General features: G+C 43.8%; 1 protein-coding gene across 1 annotated transcript in view; it reads right to left on the minus strand.

Annotated features, from left to right (window-relative positions):
• LOC125464846 (beta/gamma crystallin domain-containing protein 1-like) overlaps nucleotides 1–19,616 on the minus strand; it is a 122,074-nt gene extending 102,458 nt beyond the window's left edge. Inside the window, exon 1 of the mRNA XM_048557681.2 lies at nucleotides 19,335–19,616. Coding sequence (XP_048413638.1) covers nucleotides 19,335–19,516 — 182 coding nt within the window. The 5' untranslated portion in view covers nucleotides 19,517–19,616. The remainder of the gene's footprint in view (nucleotides 1–19,334) is intronic.
• Nucleotides 19,617–21,165: the final 1,549 nt, after the last annotated feature.

Here is a 21,165-nt window from a genome sequence, read left to right on the forward strand (position 1 = left end):
TTTATCTTTTATAAATTTATGCCAAAGGTCACAATTGTCACTTCTGACGGCTTCACCATTGAGCAGGACAGACCAGCGAGGTCTCAGGATTGATCCACATTGGACATATTCCTGGGCATATCATCACATGACCCCCCATTTTCAAATCTCTGCCCCCCACCACTGGCTGGCTGACATTACCATCTTTGCAGTGACTTCCCACCCCAACTTCCGATCAGAAAATGGACAGATTCCATATTGCCTGATTGATGGATGGTCAAGAACTTTTGTTAGCTTTCCTGCTCCTGTGATGCAGCTTGGTCTGCTGTGTTAATCCAGCTCTACATCTTGTTATCTCCAATCTGTTTATAACTAGGTAACAGAGGGCAATTACTTTAATGGCCTTAGGATACGTCAATTGAATGCTGGTCACAGCAGAGTCCCAGAGATTCATTCTCAGCTCCTGGAGTGTTGGAATGAGCAATGCGTACGATACACATTCAAGATACTTTGACTTGGTGGGATTGAGGAGATGTTAATAAATCCAATAAAAAATTTAAGAGAAATATCAAAGCTGAGAAAAGTGTTAGAATGTGGGGATCATTACCACATGGAGTGGTTGAGATGAATAGCACAGATACATTTAAAGCTGTGGCTGACTAAGGAATGTTTGACTGGATAAGAGATTCAGGTTCATTGTTCTAAAGTAAAAGAAGCATAAGGAAACAATGATGGCCTATCCACATATTGTATCACGAAGGAAAATTATAAAAGGAAGATAATAAAATGTGAGGCTGGATGAACACAGCAGGCCAAGCAGCCTGCTGTGTTCATCCAGCCTCACATTTTATTATCTTGGAATCTCCAGCATCTGCAGTTCCCATTATCTCTGATTATAAAAGGAAGGTGTGGTTTCAGATCACATGCCCAGCACAGGTATTGCACAGGTGAATCTTTAACAAAGCAGTTCATTGTAAACTAGTGTCAGACAGAAAGTTGGCCCTGAAGGGCAGAATAAGTTAACGCCAATTGAATATGTGCTACTGATTGCATGTAAATGACTTGTTATTTGCTCTCCTTATCTTCCTGGCAACCTGTTACCCAATAAGTAAAGCAGCCTCTTGCGCACACAACCACACTCAATGCACTGACCTACTGCAACTCTGCCTATTCAGCCCAGAACGATCTTTGCTCTGCATTACACAAAGGTTGACTTGGTCTCGGGGCAACACTGAGGCCAATCAATTCTCACATTGGTGCTGGGATGGAACAGATCACCGTCTCACAATTATCAGCAAGTGTAATCTGATGCTGTCAGAGTATGGTTAAAAAGTAAAACCCATCTGAATCACTCATGTCCTTTAGGGAAGGAAATCTGCTGGACTTACTTGGTCCAACCTGTAAATGACTGTTCCTAAACTAGCATGGTTGATTTTGTTGCATTTATATGGCACCTTTTATTACTTCAAGGTACCTCAAAACACATTAAAGCCAATGTGATACTGCTAAAGTGTTGTCCCTGTTGTAGCATAGGAAGCTCTCCCACAAACAGCAATAAGAAACCATCCAAATAATCTTTACTCTGACCATGAGTCAGAATCCAAATGTACCAGTAACATTAACATGATAATAAAGAGTGAAGCTGGATGAACGGAGCAGGCCAAGCAGCATCTCAGGAGCACAAAAGCTGACGTTTCGGGCCTAGACCCTTCATCAGAGAAGGGGATGGGGAGGGGGTTCTGGAATAAATAGGGACAGAAGGGGAGGCGGACCAAAGATGGAGAGAAAAGAAGATAGGTGCAGTTTACAAGAGAGTTGCAGTGGGAGAGAGATTCCCTGAGGTTGGTCTGGAGGGAGGAGGGTAACTTCTTCAGGTTAGGCATCCCTGGAAGAGGCTTCGCAGTGAGGTTAAAATTGTATCAGTGATAATCCCCCTCTCTGATGAAGGGTCTAGGCCCGAAACATCAGCTTTTGTGCTCCTGAGATGCTGCTTGGCCTGCTGTGTTCATCCAGCTTCACACTTTATTATCTTGGATTCTCCAGCATCTGCAGAATCCAAGATAATAAAGTGTGAAGCTGGATGAACACAGCAGGCCAAGCAGCATCTCAGGAGCACAAAAGCTGATGTTTCGGGCCTAGACCCTTCATCAGAGAGGGGGATTATCACTGATACAATTTTAACCTCACTGCGAAGCCTCTTCCAGGGATGCCTAACCTGAAGAAACTACCCTCCTCCCTCCGGACCAACCCCAGGGAATCTCTCTCCCACTGCAACTTTCTTGTAATCTCCACCTATCTTCTTTCTCTCCATCTTCGGTCCGCCTCCCCCTCTCTCCCTATTTATTCCAGAACCCTCACCCCATCCCCCTCTCTGATGAAGGGTCTAGGCCCGAAACATCAGCTTTTGTGCTCCTGAGATGCTGCTTGGCCTGCTGTGTTCATCCAGCTTCACACTTTATTATCTTGGATTCGCCAGCATCTGCAGTTCCCATTATCACATTAACATGATAGGTGTTGTTTAAAAGACAGCAGCAACAGCAAGACAGAAGGCAGTGAATGTAAACTACTTAGCCTTCCAGAGATGGCAAGCCGTGGAATGTCACATCTAAAGATGCAAAGGGAAAAGGGAACTTCAAACAATAATCCTTCAAAGCAGGGACAGAGAAGTCAACACAGATTGGATTGTGATCTTTTGAGAGAGCAAAGGCAAAGAGGGGCCGCAAACTCCTGATCAACACCAAAGCCAGCTCCTGTGGATTGTGTCCAAAACTGCATGCATCATTTTGTGTTTTTATCTTTGCAGACTATACACGTGCAGGGGTTCAAAAGCCAGTTTCACCTCCTGGAGTAGGCTAGTGACACTGAGGTTCCCATGTGTGTATTAGCCCAGAGTTTGAATACTAACGTGCTGTGAAAGTCACTTAGCCACACCTGTGTTTCAGGTTAAACAGACTCTCTCACTGAGTGCTGGAAGCCAGCTAACAAGGATGCCAGGAAAAAGGACACCATCTCACCTTAAGTAGACAAACAACAGGCTGGAAAAACAGCAAACCAGGCAGCCTCTGGAGGAAAGGAAAAGTCAATGTTTCGGGTATTACCCTTCTTCAAGATTGGATGTCTGGTAGGGGGAGCTGCAGATAAAGGTCAGGGGAGGAGTAGTGGAATGGTGGTGATAGGTGGATGCTGGTAGCAGGTATGACCTGGCTGGTGAATGGGAGGGATGAAGCCAGTTGGTAGCTGGAAGGGACGGTCAGAAGGTGGAATGGAAGGGAGGAGGTTGGGCTGGAATGGGAACCAGGGGATGGGTGAGAAGGTTATTTGAAATTAGAGAACTCAAAGGTTGAGGTCTCCAGCTATAAGATGCTCAGGCAGAAGGTAAAGTGTTATTCCTCAAACTTGCATTCTGAACCACTGTGATTCTGGAAGCACTCTACAGCCCCTTCCAGCCTCCTGTTCGTCTACCTTGGATTCCAGCACCTGCAGTTTTTTTTTAATCTCACTTTGAGTGCTGGAATGCAGTCACAATTGAATGGAATCAGAGCAACAAGTTCTCAACCAACCTGTAAAACTAAGAATATTGAAGTTGATTGTTTAACTGCCAAATTCTACAAAGAGAGGATAGAAAACCTTGGGTTGTGCTATAAGGGAAGGCTAGAAAAACACGTGTTGTTTTCTCTGGAGTGGCAGAGACTGAGGGGAGACTTCATAGAAGTCTATGAAACTATGAGATGCATGGATAGGGTTGACGATGAAAATCTTTTTTTCCCCAGAGTTGAAATGTCCAATACTATGGGGCATGCATTTAAGGTGAGAAGGAGAAAGTTCAAAGGAGGTGTGAGGGGCAAGTTTTACGCACAGAGAGTAGTAGAAGTCTGAAACACACTGCCAGCAGTGGTGGTGGAGGCAGATATGATTGGGACATTTAAGAGACTTTTAGATAAGCACATAATATGCAAGAAATGGAGAGATATAGACTAAGGGCAGGCAGAAGAGATTAGTTTAATTTAATATCATGTTTGACACAACATTGTGGGCCAAAGGACCTGTTCGTGTGCTGTACTGTTCTATGTTCTAGGTTCTTTGCTCAACTATCCACTATCTGTGGGCAATTCAGAAACTAATCCATATACCTGATTTTTGAAATTTTATCTTTTGGGCTCACTTCCTATTTATAATCTCTGCATAAGTGTGCTATGCTACGTAAGGTTCTTCTTACATTTAGTAGTATAAAAACTCACTCTTTGGTGAACTCAAGAAAGCCCGGTTAAATTGGCTCCTTGTATTCCGGTCTGGCTATGACCAGCCAAGGCTCATGTGTCTAAAGAAGGGGAATAACTTGGTGCATCCCATTTGGGACCAAAACAAATTGGAGAATCTTGCCCAAAGTCCGGGTATAACAATTATAATGTTGACTGAGGAATAAAATGTCAGTCAGGACAGCTGGATGCACAGAATTGTCAAATTTCTGAGTGGGAGTGATGAACTTTATGTCCCTTTTTTATTCACATGACCCTCAGTTGGTCACAACAAGACTGAGGAATAAATGTCAGTCAGGACAGTGCAGTCTTTTTCACAAGAAAGCCCTGGGGATTCTCTTGTCATTGCTGATTGAATGTGCTGCCACAGACCTGATGGATGAATGAGCATATTTCAGGCTGTGCTATGATCCTAAACCTGTCAAATACAATACACTGAGCACTTCAGTCACCAACACACGTACTGACAGGGGCAGCTTCTTCATTCTCAGAATGTGGATGCTTCCATTATGCTCAGGTGGAGAGCTCACCTGACAAAGGAGCAGTGCTTTGAAAGCTTGTGATTTCAAATAAACTTGTTGGGCTACAACCTGGTGTCGTGTGGTTTCTGACTTTGACAACCCCAATCCAACACCAGCACCTCCACATCATAACGGAATGATGAAACAGACTTGAAGGGCTTGGTCTTTTCCTGTGGACCTCCTGATATGAAAGTGACATGAACTTTCTTGAAACACTGCAATATCCATGTTATAGTTTACTATATTCTTGCCTGAGGTAGATGCGGGTGTCATTGCCCATCCCTAATTGCCTGAAAAGGGTGATATAACTGAAGTGGTTGGTGGGTACACTCTCACCTCAGAGCTCAAAGATTGTTGCATAGAGTCCCAGTGCAACATAGGCAGGAAAATCAAAGCACACAACCTCATGTAGTGTAGGGGACCTGCAGTGTTGACGAACCATTTTTCAGCTGGGATGTTAAACCATGGCCCCGTCTTTCTGTCCCAAGTAGACATAAATGATCTTACTTTGCTCTTTGAAGAAGAGCAGATTTATTCACCTTGATGGAGACATTATATTGGACTCGAAAATTTGAAATTCTGTTTCTCTCCTCACAATTACCACCAGAAGTGCTGAATTTCACCAGCACTTTCTGTTTTTATTTCAGATTGCCAGCACCTGCAGTATTTTACTTTTGTTCTCCCGAGTGGTCTGGGTGACATTTACTGTTAAATAAAACTGACCACTGAGACAAATATGGCTGGGAATGGGAGCTTGCTGGATGCTGGATGCGGACTAGCTGTCATGTTTCTGAAAACACAGCAATGCTGCAAAAGGCTTTTATCAACTGTAAGTTAGGTGGGGCTTTCAGCAATAAAAGTGAAAGGTTGTATTTCACATGGTTGACCAGCTGTTAGTGTCTCACGGCATTCTTTTTGTCTGAATGAAGCAGGTATATCAGGCTGCTGGACTATAGCAGTGGGAGTTTGGGGAAGGGTAGTAGGGAAAATGGGGATGCACCAAATGAATGTCACTGAATCATAAAGGGCTACCCCTGCTTGATGGCCTGACTGTAACAAAGCCAATGTGTCACTCCCACTGCTGACCTGTGTGAGACACCTTTCCCGTATTCTGCAGGTATCCAGCTGGCTGAAATGTACAATATTTGCTCAGGTTGTGTTTGTCGATCACACCCAGCATTTAAGTGTAGGCAGACTGCACAGTCAGTTCCACAAATTTCTGTCTCTATTTGCTCAACCAGCCTTATTGAGTGAGATATGTTTGAAGGAAAGATGGGGGCATTTGCTTCTGTGGTGGTATCTAGAGCTCAGAGAGGTCTCTACTTTCAGAAGAGATGTTCAGCAGGGATCTCGACTGTTCAGGTCCATGTAAAATCCAGAGTTTTACAATGGAGCAAGCAGGAGCTCTGTTGCACCCAGCCTTCAAAACCCTCCATCTGTCCGTCCTTTTGACGAACTCTGTTTAAGCTGTTGTAGAGCTAATAAAAATCTTGAAAGTGCTAGCTCAGTTACACTGCACCTAGACATTCCATAGTTGTCACACACCATAGCTCAGTGGTTAGCACTGCTACTTCACAGCACTAGGGACACAGGTTCAATTCTACCCTTGCATGACCGTATGCAGTTTGCACATTCTCCCTGTGTCTACATGGGATTCTTTTGGGTGCTCTGGTTACGTTCCACAGTCCAAAGATGTGCTGGTCAGGTAGGTTGGCCATGGTAAATGATCTCAGTGTCCAGGGATTTGCAGGCTAGGTGGATTAGACACGAGAAATGCAGCATTACAAGGACAGAGCTCCTCTGAGCGTCAGTGTGGACTCAATGGGTTGAATGGACTGCTTCTGCACTGTAGAGACTCTATTACATTTAAGTCATCATTGGATAAGCATATGGACGTACATGGAATAGTGTAGGTTAGATGGGCTTGAGATCGGTATGACAGGTCGGCACAACATCGAGGGCCGAAGGGCCTGTACTGTGCTGTAATGTTCTATGTTCTATGTTTTATTAAAAAAAAATATATTTTACAAAGGCATCCTGAAATGGGCACGGACCATTTCTTGCAGATTTGCAGATTGAATTGAATCCTATGCTGATTTCACTTGGCTGCCAAGGATGCCCAAAGATACTGAAGATTAATACAGCAACACCAATCAAGATTAGGTGCAAGACATCACACCCATAAATTAGTATAATTGCTCTCATTTTGCAACCAAAAGAAGGGCATAAATGCACACAGATTTCTATCCAAGCCTAAGCAACTTTTGCTGAGTAAAGTGCAATGAGTATTTTCTATTCACGCAGCAGCTGTATGCTTCTCTGTCAAAACATTGCCTGTGCCTTATTGCCCTTTTGAAATGACAAGTGAACCACTTTCAGAGCGGTTGCAGACCTTGGGTGGGAAAAGGGAAGATACAATATGATGCTGTTAGGAAGGGAGTTTCAGGATTGTAATTAAGAAAGAGTGAAAGAATACAGAAATAGTTCTACACTAGGACAATGCATAGTAGAGGGAATCTCGTTGGATGGTGGCGAAGATTTCAGATCAACCACTGTAAAATTGAGTTTGATTCTTAATTCATTTCACTGTGTCAATGCTCATAATGAAAGGAATTGGGGGGGAAAGAGTTAAGATCAAAGCAAGGCATTAAAATGTTGCTGGAGATCACACTTCATGTGTGCATGCATTTTGCCATTCTGCCATTCCCAAGATCTCCACTCTTCTCAAATAGTGTTTAAACATTTTCTTGTCTGCAAGAACCATATATTTCCTCTGAGTTATTGTTGAAACAATTTGCTTAAAAGACATCCTGAAAGGCATAGTGTACTGTACAAAACTCAGGAGCTAGCCAACAGTGACAGAAAAACCCAATTAATTGTTCTGTGAGTGACATTCTTGCTTTGGGCTCTGCCCTGGGTGATTTGTATTGAATTGGCCCCATTTCTTCCAGTGATTATTTGATTAGCCCTCTATTGATCAGGTTAGCTGATAAGGGAGTTAAGATGACATGCTTTAGTTGCAGTGAATGGTGTGTGAGTATTTCTCAATGGCAATTGAGTTGTGGGAAATGCATTTGAATAAGACTTGAATATAGAAAACCTCCTCAAGGTATTTTGCAGGCATGTAATCAAAAGGCAATTTAAATAAAGACACCCATCCAAAGAAGGAAGCACTAGGAGAGCATGACTAAAGCACTTTACCAAAATTGTGGATTTTAAACAGGAGAAGTAAAAGGTGGAGAGGCTCAAGGAGAGAATTCTAGAGGATGAGGCTTCAGCAGCAGACAGCACAATCGAGTGAAAGAGATCCAGCAATGAAGGACTTTCGGAAAGTCAATCATTAGGCCTGGAACAAAAGCAGAAATTCCAGGAAAAGGACACCAGGCCCAGCAGCATCTGAGAAGAGAAATCAGAGTTATTGTTTTTTTGGGTTGAGTGAGGGCACTTGATCTGAAACATTGACTTTGATTTCTCTCCACAGATGCTGCCAGACCTGCTGAGCTTTTCCAGCAATTTCTGTTTTTGCTTTTGATTTACAGAATCTGCAGTTCTGTTGGTTATTACCTTGGAGACACCATGACAAGGCGAGAGTGACTGCTCTTGCTTTCGAGACACTTTTTGACTGACAGTTTATCAAGGAATCCTAGCAAAACTGCAGTAAATGGAAATCAGGAGCCTGGTTCTCCGTCGTTTGGAGTTATAGCTAACATAAAGGGAGATGGTTGTGATTGTTGGAGGCCAATCATCTCAGGTCCAGGGCATCTCTGCAGGGTTTCCAAAACCAACTGTTTCATCAATGACCTTCTTTCCATCATAAAGTCAGAAGGCTTGTTGGTGATTAGGACCCAATGTTCAGCACCATTCAGCGATTCCTCAGATACTGCAGCAGTTCATGTCCATAACCAGCTAGATCTGGACAATAACTGGGTTTTGGCTGAAAAGTGGCAAGTAATATTTGCACCAAGCAAATAGCAGGCAATGACCACAAGAAAGAGTCTAATCATCGCTCATTTTACAGACAATTTAATTATCAGTGCTGAATCCCTCATTATCAACATCCTTTGGATTACCATTGAAAAGAAACTGAACTTGACCTGCCAGTTACATATTGTGGATGCAAGAACAAGTCAAAGGTTCGGAATCCTGCAACGAGTAACTTAGTTACTGAATCCTCAAAGCCTGTCCATTCTCCATGAGGCACAAGTAAGGAGTATGATGGAATAACCCCACTTGCTTGGATGAGTGCAGCTTTAACAATACACAGGACAAAGCAAGCTGCCTCAGTTGCACAGTATCAAATACCTTCAACATTCACTCCCTTCATCACTGATGCATGGTGGAAGCATATGTACTCAATACAAGACACAACTCACCAAAGTGATCAACTGCATCTGCCAACACACAACCTCTACCAGCTAGAAGGACAAGGGACTAGATGAATGGGAACATCTTCTAAGTCACACGTTAATTGACTTGGAACGATATTGCTAATCTTTCACTATTGCTGTGTCAAAATCCTGGGAACTCCCTTCAAAACTGCATTGCGGATGTACCTACAACAGTTGGGCTGCAGTGGTTTCAGAGGCAGTTCACCACCATCTCCTGCAGAGGCAAAAACTGGTGGCTCAGCCAGTGTTTCACATCCAATCGAGTAGATTAAAAGCAGAATGTTGCAGCTTGTGTAGTTTCCTGTGTTTGCACAGATTGAAACCTCTGCACTGTACAGATTCTATAGAAAAAAATTCTATATATTTTACAAAGGGCTCCTGAAATGGCCAAAGGACCCTTTCTTGCAGGTTGAAATGAATCCTATGCTGATTTCAATTGGCCACCAAGGATGCCCAAAGATACCGAAGAGTAATACAGCAACACCAGGGAAAGCACCCTTTTCAAAGAACACCACTTGGCCGACGACTAATAAAGCACTCCCATTGACACAGGACCTTGAAAATAAATCCACAAACTTGTCTGAAATCCCATGCAATCCCTACTGGATCACACTGCACACCCTACAAACTGATAACAGCCCTGCATCTGAATGACAAACTTCCTGGTTAATTCCAAACACTGGTTAGGCCCCAGCTGGAGTACTGTGTGCTATTATGATTACTGCACTCTCTGAAGGATGAGATTGCACTGGAGAGGGTGCAGAGGAGATTCATCAGAATGCTGCCTGAGATGAAGCAGTTTAGCCATGATGAGAGGCTGGATAAACTCAGATTATTTTATTTAGAGCAGAGAATAGGATCAGATTGAACTGTATAAGATAATGAGGGTCATGGACAGACTGGATAGAAAGGAGCTGTTCCCTTAGTCAAAGTGTCAATAATAAGGAGGCAATATTTTAAGGTGAAATTAAGGAGACTTGGAGGGGATTCGAAGAAATTGTTTTTCATCCAGAGGGTTGTGGAATCTTGAATACACTGTCTGGGAGGGTAATTGAGGTGGGAAACCTCACGGCCTTTAAAAAAGTACTTGGATGAGCATTTAAAATGCCATGACGTTCAAGAAAGTGGGATTGGTATAGATTTAGAGTAGTTTTTCATCGGTGCTGATGGGCTGAAGGGCCTCTTCTGTACCATGTGATCGAATGTGATCACCAACCACAATCTGGTAACTGACCTGAGCGGTACCAAGTTTTACGCTTCCACCAAAAATCTGCACAAACCTCAACAATACAGCAGAAAAGGTGTGACACAAATCAAATACGAGGAGTGGTTCATAATGTGACTGTGGCCATCCAGGCTTGACTATTGCCTATTTACTGAACACCTTACCCGAGTGAACCACTCTTGGTGGCATCACAGCCATTCATACTACATCAGCTCGAGATGGTTAATATCAGCAGGAAACTAGAACATCTTCTCCAAACGTGTAAGTAAAAGAAAACTTGCATCTTTCCATTCAAACTAATTTGTACTTGACCAAATAAACAGCTCAAATTGCATTTTAGAAACATAATTTTGCATTAAAATATACTTTGTGACAAAGTGTTGTAACTTGGTACAGGTGGATTAACACTGAGATGGGCTGATCACGTGAAACATTTGTTTTTAAATCGTACTGTCCATTTGCCACCGAAATAACTCAATTCTAACTAAGTATTGATGTTCTGTAAACAGTTCACATTACAGAAGAAGAAGTGATGCAGGTCCTAGAAAACATAAAAGTGGATGAATCTCCAGGACCTGATCAAGAATATTAGAGGATGCTGTGGAAGTTAGGCAAGAAATTACGAGGCCCCTAAAAGGGATATTAATATAATCTATAGCCAGAGGTGAGGTGCCGGAGGACTGGAGGGTGGTTGATGAAAGAACATAGAACAGTACAGCACAATACAGGCCCTTCGGCCCATGATGTTGTGCTGACCCATTATCCTACTGTAAGATCAATGTTGTGCCTTTATTCAATAAAGGCTGTAAGAAGAAGCCTGGGAACTATAAACCTGTGAGTCTGACATCAGTGATGAGTAAGTTGTTGGACGTAATTTTGAAAGATAGGATTTACATGCATTTGGAGAGGCAAGGACTGTTTAAGGATCGTCAGTGTGATTTTGTGCGAGGGACATCATGTCTCAAAACCTGATTGAATTTTGTTGAGAAAGTGATGGTTTTCAGACTGTGACCAGTGGTATTCCACAGGTACCGGTACTGGATCCAGTCTTGTTTGTCATTTATATAAATGATTTAGTTGAGAATTTTGGAGACAGGATTAGTAAGTATGTGGATGACAGCAAAATTGGTGGCATAGTGGACAGTGAAGAAGGTTATCTAGGATTCCAAAGAGATCTTTTCTTTTTCACTGGAGGTTCATTATAAGAAATTGTGCATAGGAGGTTCCGTTTCCATGCTAAATGACTCTATGACCCTATAACTCTAATTGGTCAATGGGCTGGGTGTGGTAGATGGAGTTTAATTTGGATAAATGCAAGATTTTGCATTTTGGTAAAATAAACAATAGCAAAATTCGTACAATTAATGGTAGGCCCCTGGTCAGTGTGGTCGATCAGAGACCTAGAGGGTCAGGTACATAATTCTTTGAAATTCACACCACAGATAGACAGGCTGGCTAAGGCAGCATTTAGCATGGTGCCTTCATTGCTCAGACCACTGAGTACAGGAGCTGGGATGTCATGTTGAGGTTGTATAGGATGTTGGTGAGGATATGATTAAATTGGAGAGGGTTCAGAAAAAACTTACCAGGATGTTGCCAGGAAGATAATAAAATGTGAGGCTGGATGAACACAGCAGGCCAAGCAGCATCTCAGGAGCACAAAAGCTGACGTTTCGGGCCTAGACCCTTCATCAGAGAGGGTTGGAAGAGATGGTTTAAATTAGAAAGCTAGATTAGATAGCCTGGCATATTTTTCATTGGAGCATAGGAGGTTGAGGGGTAACCTTACAAAGGATTTTAAAACCATGAGGGGCATAGATAAGATGAAGAACAAAAGTCTTTTCCCTAAGGTAGGGGAGTTCAAAAGTAGGGGGACATCTTTAAAGCAAGAAGAGAAAGATTTAGTAAAGACAATGAAGGGCAACCTTTTCACACAGACAGTAGTTCATATGTGAAATGAAATGCCAGAGAAAGTGGTAGATGTGGGTACAGATACAACATTTAAAAGACAGTTGGATAAGCACATGAATAGGAAAGATTTGGAGGGTTGTTGGCCAAAAGCAGACAAGTGGGACTAGTTTAGTTTGTAAACATGGTCAATGTGGACGAGTTGGACCAAAAGATCTGTTTCTGTGCTATATAACTTTATGAATCTAAGTAAAGATGACTTTGATACAAACTGTTACAGAGCCATTTTTTATCATTTAGGGCAGTGGTCAGAGAGTTTTCAATTAGGAGCAACAGCCAGATTTTTAGGCCAGGCAAGCTTCAGCACACTGTTTCCAAAACTCATCTAAAAGATCAAAGAAGATCAATTTGTGCTGAACGTAACCCTGCTTGAAATTTTTCAATTTTTTTTTGTAGTGATTTGGCCAATTTTGGGAAAATTTTGCTATTAAAAACAGCACAAGCAAATGGAAACTCTACTAGTTTTGGTCCAAAAATTGTTAGAGCTTTTTCACATCAGTAGGTGCATCAGGTTAAAAAGCAAGTTGAACTAAAATTCAAGGAAGAAACAAAGGCACAGATTAACCTGTTGAATAAGTATTGTGGAACTGGGTTGGGTTGAGTTTGTTGAAACTGCTTTACGCCATCCAGATTTGCAGTTTCACTGCACACGTAAATAATCTTTAAACTCCTAACACAAGTGAAGAGGTATTGAGCTAAAATGTTAAACCTATTCCACTCGCTACAGATACCACCTGAGTAGCTGAGTCTCTCCAATATTTTCATTTTTCTAAATTAGATAATTCAGCATTGGTTATTTAGTGAAGATACCTTGGTTCCAAAGATTGAAGGGAGGCAGCTTGGCTTGTGGAGAGTGACCAGTGACCTTGTGTGAGGGCACACAGTAAAAACAGTGGGTAGTATCCAGTGAGGCAGATAGATTGATATGGATAATGTTTCCTCATCAATTCACAAGGGACATCTATGTTGGTGAAGGATTGATGTTTGTACCTGGCCAGGGCTTGGAGCTATTAGCAGAAACACCAGGCAATATTGACCTGTTTATCCTGCCTTTCCTTTATGGATACTTGACGTGCTGCTTGGATGTCAGCATCAGAGATTGGGAGTCCGGCACAGATTGACTCAAGGTTAATTTATTAATAGAATTGTACATTGATTGGGTTGGAGGGGTAGGGCTGGGAGGAGGATCTGTGCACCAGAAGGACTAGTGCAGACTTTTTGAGTCAAATTACCTTTTCCTGTAGTGTCAAAGGATGTGTGGGAAACATCTTGTTTTTGGTAGATTGAGGTGGGAAGACATATGACTCAAATGCATTTGCACTGGACCTGTACAGATTCAATGCTGGGTGTACAGACTTACTTAAATTACCTGTTTTCACTCTAATCTTGCCATGATCAAATAAGCTTGCTTTCAGCAGCAGGTTAAAGTCTGTATCAAGATCTTTTTAAACTTGACAGGGTGCAGCAAAGATTTACAAGGATGATGCTGGGATTAGAGGGCTCGAGCTATGGGGAGAGGCTGAACAGACTGGGTATTTTTCCCAGGTGTGTCGGAGGCTGAAGGGTGACCTTATAGACATTTATAAAATCATGCGGGATGTGGATATGGTGAGGAGCCAAGGTCTTTTCCCTAGGGTGAGGGAGTCTAAAACTAGAAGACATAATGTTTAAGGTGAGAGGGGAAAAGTTTAAAACGGACCTGAGAGGTAACTTATTCACGCGAGGGGTGGTGTGTGTGTAGAATGAGCTGCCAGAGGAAGTGGTGGACGCTGAAATAATTACAACATTTAAAAGTCATCTAGATGTTTAAACTAATAGGAAGGGGTTATAGGAATATTGGCCAATTGAGACAAGATTAAATTGTGATGTCTGGTCGGCATGTATGAGTTAGACCAAAGGGTCTGTATCAGTGCTACAAGACTCTATGGCTCTATTGAGAGGAAACAGTAGAACAGTGGTGGTGTCACTGAATCAATAATCAAGAAGGACAATTACGGGAGGGAAATGAATGCTGTCCCTGCCAATTACACCCATGTTTCATAAAAGAACTTTCAAAATAGTGTGTAGAACTTAGAACCAAGAACAGAAGTCTACGGCACATGAACAGGCCTTACAGCACATGAACAGGCCGTACGGCACAGGAACAGGCCCTACGGCACAGGAACAGGCCCTACGGCACAGGAACAGGCCCTGCAGCACAGGAACAGGCCATACGGCACATGAACAGGCCCTACAGCACAGGAACAGGCCCTACGGCACAGGAACAGGCCCTGCAGCATAGGAACAGGCCCGACGGCACAGGAACAGGCCCTACGGCACAGGAACAGGCCCTGCGGCACAGGAACAGGCCCTACGGCACAGGAACAGGCCCAATGGCACAGATGTTCTGTCAAACATGACACTGAATTAACTTAAACCCTTCTTCCTGCCCTTGGTCCATACCCTCCATTCTTTGCATATTTATGTGCTTATCTAGAAGTCTCTTAAACTTCCCTATTGTATCTGCCTCCACCACCAGCCTGGCAGCATGTTCCAGACTCCTACCACTCTCTGCCCCTTACCTCTTTGAATTTCCCCCCTTACTTTAAATGCATACTGGGGGTATTAGACATTTTAGCTCTGGGAAATAGATAAAGACCATCAACATTATCCTTGCATCTCATAATTTTATCGACTTCTATCAAGTCTCCCCTCAGCCTCTACCGCTCAAGACAAAGCAACTTGAATTTTTCTAGCCTCTCTTTATAGCTCATACCCTCTAATCCAGGCAGCATCCTAGTAAACCTCTTCTGCACCCTCTCCAAAACCTTTACATCCTTCCGGTAATATGGCAATCAGAACTGAATCCAGTACTCTAAGTGTGGCCTAACCAAAGTGTTATAAATCAGCGACATGACATCCAGATTCTTATACTCAACTCCCTGACTAATAAAGGCTAGCATGCCATATGCCTTCTTTACCACTCTATCTACTTCTGTGGCCACTTGCAGGGAGCTATGGACTTGAACTCCAAGATCCCACTGTACATCAATTCTGTTCAGGGTTCTGCCATTTACTATATGCTTCTCTTTAATATTTGATCTCCCAAAATGTAGCACCTCACACCTAGCTGGATTAACTTTCATCTGTCATTTCTCCACTCATACCTGCAATGGATCCATGTCCCGCTGTACCTTTGACAACCTTCAACACTATCCACAACTCCGCTGATCTTGGTGTCATCTGCAAACTTGCTAACGCATCCATCTACATTTTCATCAAAAATGTTTACATATATCACAAACAGTAGAGGTCCCAGTAGAGATCTCTGTGGAACACTAATAGTTACGACCTCTACCCAGAAAAACACCTTTCCACCACTACTCTCTGCCTTCTATGGGCAAGCCAATTCTGAATCAGAGCGGACAAGTCACCATGGATTCCATGCATCTTAATCTTCTGGATGAGCCTACCAGAGGGACCTTGCCGAAAGACTTACAAAAATCCATCTACACAACAATCACTGCTCTACCCTCATCAATCACCTTTGTAACCTACTCAAAAAATTCAATCAAGTTAGTAAGACATGAACTGCCCTGCACAAAGCCATGCTGACTGCCCCTAACTGGGCCATGTTATTCCAGAAGCCTAAGAATTCTCTACAATAGCTCCCCAGGCACTGATGGGACACTCACTTGTCTATAGTTTCCTGGATTATGTCTATTTCCTTTCTTGAACAGAGGAACAACATTAGCTACTCACCAGTTCTTCAGGGCCGCTCCAGTGGCTAGCAAGGGTACAACAATCTTGGTTAAGGCCCCAGCAATCTCCCCTCTTGCCTCCCTCAATATTCTGGGGCAGATACTGTGAGGCCATGGGGACTTCTTTAGTTGTGAAGATTAATTGTAAGAGTCCCAAAGGGAACCTTTTCTAGGAGGGTCTTGTGAGACAGACACTATTTCTGACTGTAGAAAGCGATGTGGAATACGGGAGTCAAAAAGGAGCAGGAAGAAAATAAATGGATGACCATATACATTTACAAAGAAGATATTGGTAGGTCTGAAGAAACAATCTCCAGAACCAAAGACTGGGATAGAAAAGATTACTCAGGAACATTAAAACCACTCCTGGTGAAGAGACAATACTGCTCAAAGGTGATGCCCATTTTAGTTCACTAGCCAACCCGTCAAGGAGAGGATAATGAGGATGAATCTAATCATTACGCACTGCCATTACTGGGGCATGGATAACAGAGTGGCCATTCACCCCCTTAACCCTGTTTATCCGTTCAATGACTTATTGCTTGGTTAATTATGGTGTAATACTTTTATCTCCTCACTTTGGTTCCACCACACTTAATATCCAATTGCTGAACAAGAATATAGGCATTTCATTTTGAAAGTTTCTATTGGTCTTGCAAACTGCAACAGGTTTTATTAGATGGATGGGGAGGAAAGGGAAATTCTTTTTTCCAGGGTACCTTTTGTGTAAAATGTTTCCTGACATGACCCTGAATAATAGTTTAGTCTTGACTCATCCACAGGGGAAAGTTGGTCTACCTTAATAAATCCCTTAAATCATCTTAAACATCTCAGTTAATCTTCCCGATTCAAAGTTAATCTCATGCAACCTGCCCTCCTAATTTAACCCTACTCATGCCATTGAGATGCAGATGAATCTACATTGTACTCTGCACAGCAGAGATATAGCACACCTCCCTCCCCACTATAACCCCCTCCCCTTACCCCAACCCTGACCCCAGTCGGGAGCTCAATCCTGCTCAATGGGACCTCATATAATTGACATGACTTCCACAGAAGTAAATGTCAGCATTCCAACAGCTATTTAAATTGTTATTTGTAGCTGATCATAACATTTACTGATTCTGCACTTGCGAATTCTAAAAGGATTGTTAATTCGGAGATCCAGGTAATATTCTGATTACCCGGGTTCAAATCCTGCCATGGCAGTTTGCGGAATTTGCATTCAATAAAAGTCCGGAATTAAAAGTTTAGTGATGACCATGAATCCATTGTCGATTGCCGAATAAACCCATCTGGTTCATCAATGTCCTTAAGGGAAGGAAACTGCCATCTTTACCTGGTCTAGCTTACATGTGACTCTAGACCCATAGCTGTACTGTTGACTTTTAACTGCTCTCTGGGATGGGAAATAAATGCTAGCCTAGCCAATGATGCCTTCATCCTGAGAATGAATAATAGAAAAAAACTCTCTCTATGTTCCTGAGATAATGGGAACTGCATATAGTTCACCTGGGCCATCTCCAGCACATCCCTCACCTTCCTGGACCTCTCAGTCTCCATCTCAGGCAACCAGCTTGTAACTGATGTCCATTTCTAGCCCACCGACTCCCACAGCTACCTAGAATACACCTCCTCCCACCCACCCTCCTGCAAAAATTCCATCCCCTGTTCCCAATTCCTCCGCCTCCGCCGAATCTGCTCCCACGATAAGACATTCCACTCCCGCACATCCCAGATGTCCAAGTTCTTTAAGGACCGCAACTTTCCCCCCACGGTGATCGAGAACGCCCTTGACCGCGTCTCCCGCATTTCCCGCGACACATCCCTCACACCCCGCCCCCGCCACAACCGCCCCAAGAGGATCCCCCTCGTTCTCACACACCACCCTACCAACCTCCGGATACAACGCATTATCCTCCGACACTTCCGCCATTTACAATCCGACCCCACCACCCAAGACATTTTTCCATCCCCTCCCCTGTCTGCTTTCCGGAGAGACCACTCTCTCCGTGACTCCCTTGTTCGCTCCACACTGCCCTCCAACCCCACCACACCCGGCACCTTCCCCTGCAACCGCAGGAAATGCTACACTTGCCCCCACACCTCCTCCCTCACCCCCATCCCAGGCCCCAAGATGACATTCCACATTAAGCAGAGGTTCACCTGCACATCTGCCAATGTGGTATACTGCATCCACTGTACCCGGTGCGGCTTCCTCTACATTGGGGAAACCAAGCGGAGGCTTGGGGACCGCTTTGCAGAACACCTCCGCTCAGTTCGCAACAAACAACTGCACCTCCCAGTCGCAAACCATTTCCACTCCCCCTCCCATTCTCTTGATGACATGTCCATCATGGGCCTCCTGCACTGCCACAATGATGCCACCCGAAGGTTGCAGGAACAGCAACTCATATTCCGCCTGGGAACCCTGCAGCCATATGGTATCAATGTGGACTTCACCAGTTTCAAAATCTCCCCTTCCCCTACTGCATCCCTAAACCAGCCCAGTTCATCCCCTCCCCCCACTGCACCACACAACCAGCCCAGCTCTTCCCCCCCACCCACTGCATCCCTAAACTAGTCCAACCTGTCTCTGCCTCCCTGACCGGTTCTTCCTCTCACCCATCCCTTCCTCCCACCCCAAGCCACACCCCCAGCTACCTACTAACCTCATCCCACCTCCTTGACCTGTCCGTCTTCCCTGCACTGACCTATCCCCTCTCTACCTCCCCACCTATACTCTCTCCACCTATCTTCTTTACTCTCCATCTTCGGTCCGCCTCCCCCTCTCTCCCTATTTATTCCAGTTCCCTCTCCCCATCCCCCTCTCTGATGAAGGGTCTAGGCCCGAAACGTCAGCTTTTGTGCTCCTGAGATGCTGCTTGGCCTGCTGTGTTCATCCAGCCTCACATTTTATTATTTACTCTCTATGTTCCTGTTGTCTCAATATTGGTTTTGAGATCTGTAATCAGCACCAATATAGATCATACCTGGGTAATGTAGTATAACATAGTTGAATTTGCCCCCTTACCCCAGAAAGGTGAATCATTCACTCCTCACTGAGCACAGAAATGACCGGTCATTAAATAAATATAAAAGTGTGGAGCTGGAGGAACACAACAGGCCGTGCAGCATCAGAGGTGCAGGAAAGCTAACGTTTCGAGTCGGGAAGGGTCCTCCAGCTCCACACTGTGTTATCTCTGACTCCAGCATTTGTATTTCTTACTGTTGCAGGACATTAAACGTTTTGTTACCCCTGTGATGTGGAAGACTGGCCATCTCCTTTCTTCTTGGCTCTCTTTTGTTTCTTCATGGGCTTCTCATTTCCTGGATGTTGCTTGCTCAGTCTGTCTGCCTCGTCGCTGACCCTCAGGCTTGTCTCGCTCTTGGAAAATAATTTAGAGATCGACTTTCGTACAGAAATTCTCCTGGGCATTGCGGAGATTTCAAAACCCCCGCAATCCACTTTTAAAACTTTATTTGCGGTATAGCATCTGCCTGGGATGGAGCCGAGAGCCGGGTGAAACTGATGACAGGTAACGACACCTGGGAAATGAGCAAATACTGAGATGAAACGAGAAATAGCCGGGGAAGACAGAGGGTAAAACGGGGCGGGACTGGGCTGCTATCCATTCAATGTAATCCTCATTTACAAGTTAAATAACCAAGAGAGAGAATTAGATACATACAAAGACGGAACTGAATTTTTTTTAATCAGCTCCTAGACAATAATTAATTACTTGCAAGTTAAATAAGAGCGAGGAAATGAGAGTTGCACACAGGGGTTTGACTAGTTTATCAAGTCTATCGCTTTTTGTGTTAGGAAAATCAGAGGGAAAGGGTCGGAGTGAGAAACACACCCGTGTGCTGATCGACTACAGTAGTCTTCACAATTTATTTGGGAAGGCCCCCACATATCTCCTGTTCCACAGGGACCTAAGTTTTGTCCCATTGCTGGTTGGATTTCTGTGGCTGGTCCCTTGGTGTTCTCTCATATCCCACTGGCATGATGCTTGCACATGTTAATGTCCCAAGAGGCGGACACACTGACCCTTGAGACAGACGTTTACACGTCCCAAACCCACTCCAGAACTGAGGCTGACTGTAGGATTGCACACAATATACAAAAAGAGAAAAAAATTATACAATATGAGAACTATGTACAGCTTTACATAACTTGACACAATATGAGAAAAAAACCCCTCAAAACCCAGGGTCTCATCGCTGCAAATAAAAGCCAACCTTCAGCACAAATTCACCAGGGTTAAATCCAGACAGGGACTCAGCATGAGGGATTCAACACAATCTGGCCACTGTCATAGGGTAATAGTCCAGAGAAATACCATTATCTGCCATTGCCTGAGGCAATAAGAGATTCAAGAGACTCTCCCCCTCTCTCCCTATTTATTCCAGAACCCTCTCCCCATCCCCCTCTCTGATGAAGGGTCTAGGCCCGAAAAGTCAGCTTTTGTGCTCCTGAGATGCTGCTTGGCCAGCTGTGTTCATCCAGCTCCACACTGAGTCAATAGTATTAGCTTCTGGGCATTGTTACTCCAAGGTGTTCCTATTGAGGAGGGAAGTGGCAAATTCAAACCTTCCTCAGGACTGTTGCTGTGTCATCTCAAACAGCGGGAGAGATGTTTAAGACTTCTGTGATCTGATCATGTTGACTGGACTGTTTTTCCATGGGAAAAGATTCAGTTGTTTAACTGATTGTACTTGGCTACACAGTATGTGAAATACACCAAGGAGGATTAGACCTCAGATACCCTGACCAACAGGAAAATGTCTGCGGTGGTTGTAGTATGTTCAACACGAACCACTATAAAAATGTATGGAGTTGAAGCAACAGCCAGAAGGGTCAGGATCAGTCAGTCTGCCTCAGGCCTACAGGCAATGTTGGACGGATCAGTTGTGTTAATGACTGTAAGAGTTCCAGACAAACCAGAGTGATCTTAGTCTGCAGGGGTCTGCAGTTGAGAAGCAGGATCAAAAAGAATTGATCTGGCTCATGGACCTACAGTTCTCATGGTAAGAACCTACTGTGTGAAGGATTGCAAGTTATCAGCCGAAGGGTACTGAGGT

Source organism: Stegostoma tigrinum, chromosome 24 (genome assembly GCF_030684315.1).
Source record: "Stegostoma tigrinum isolate sSteTig4 chromosome 24, sSteTig4.hap1, whole genome shotgun sequence".
NCBI classification, from domain to species: Eukaryota; Metazoa; Chordata; class Chondrichthyes; order Orectolobiformes; family Stegostomatidae; genus Stegostoma; species Stegostoma tigrinum.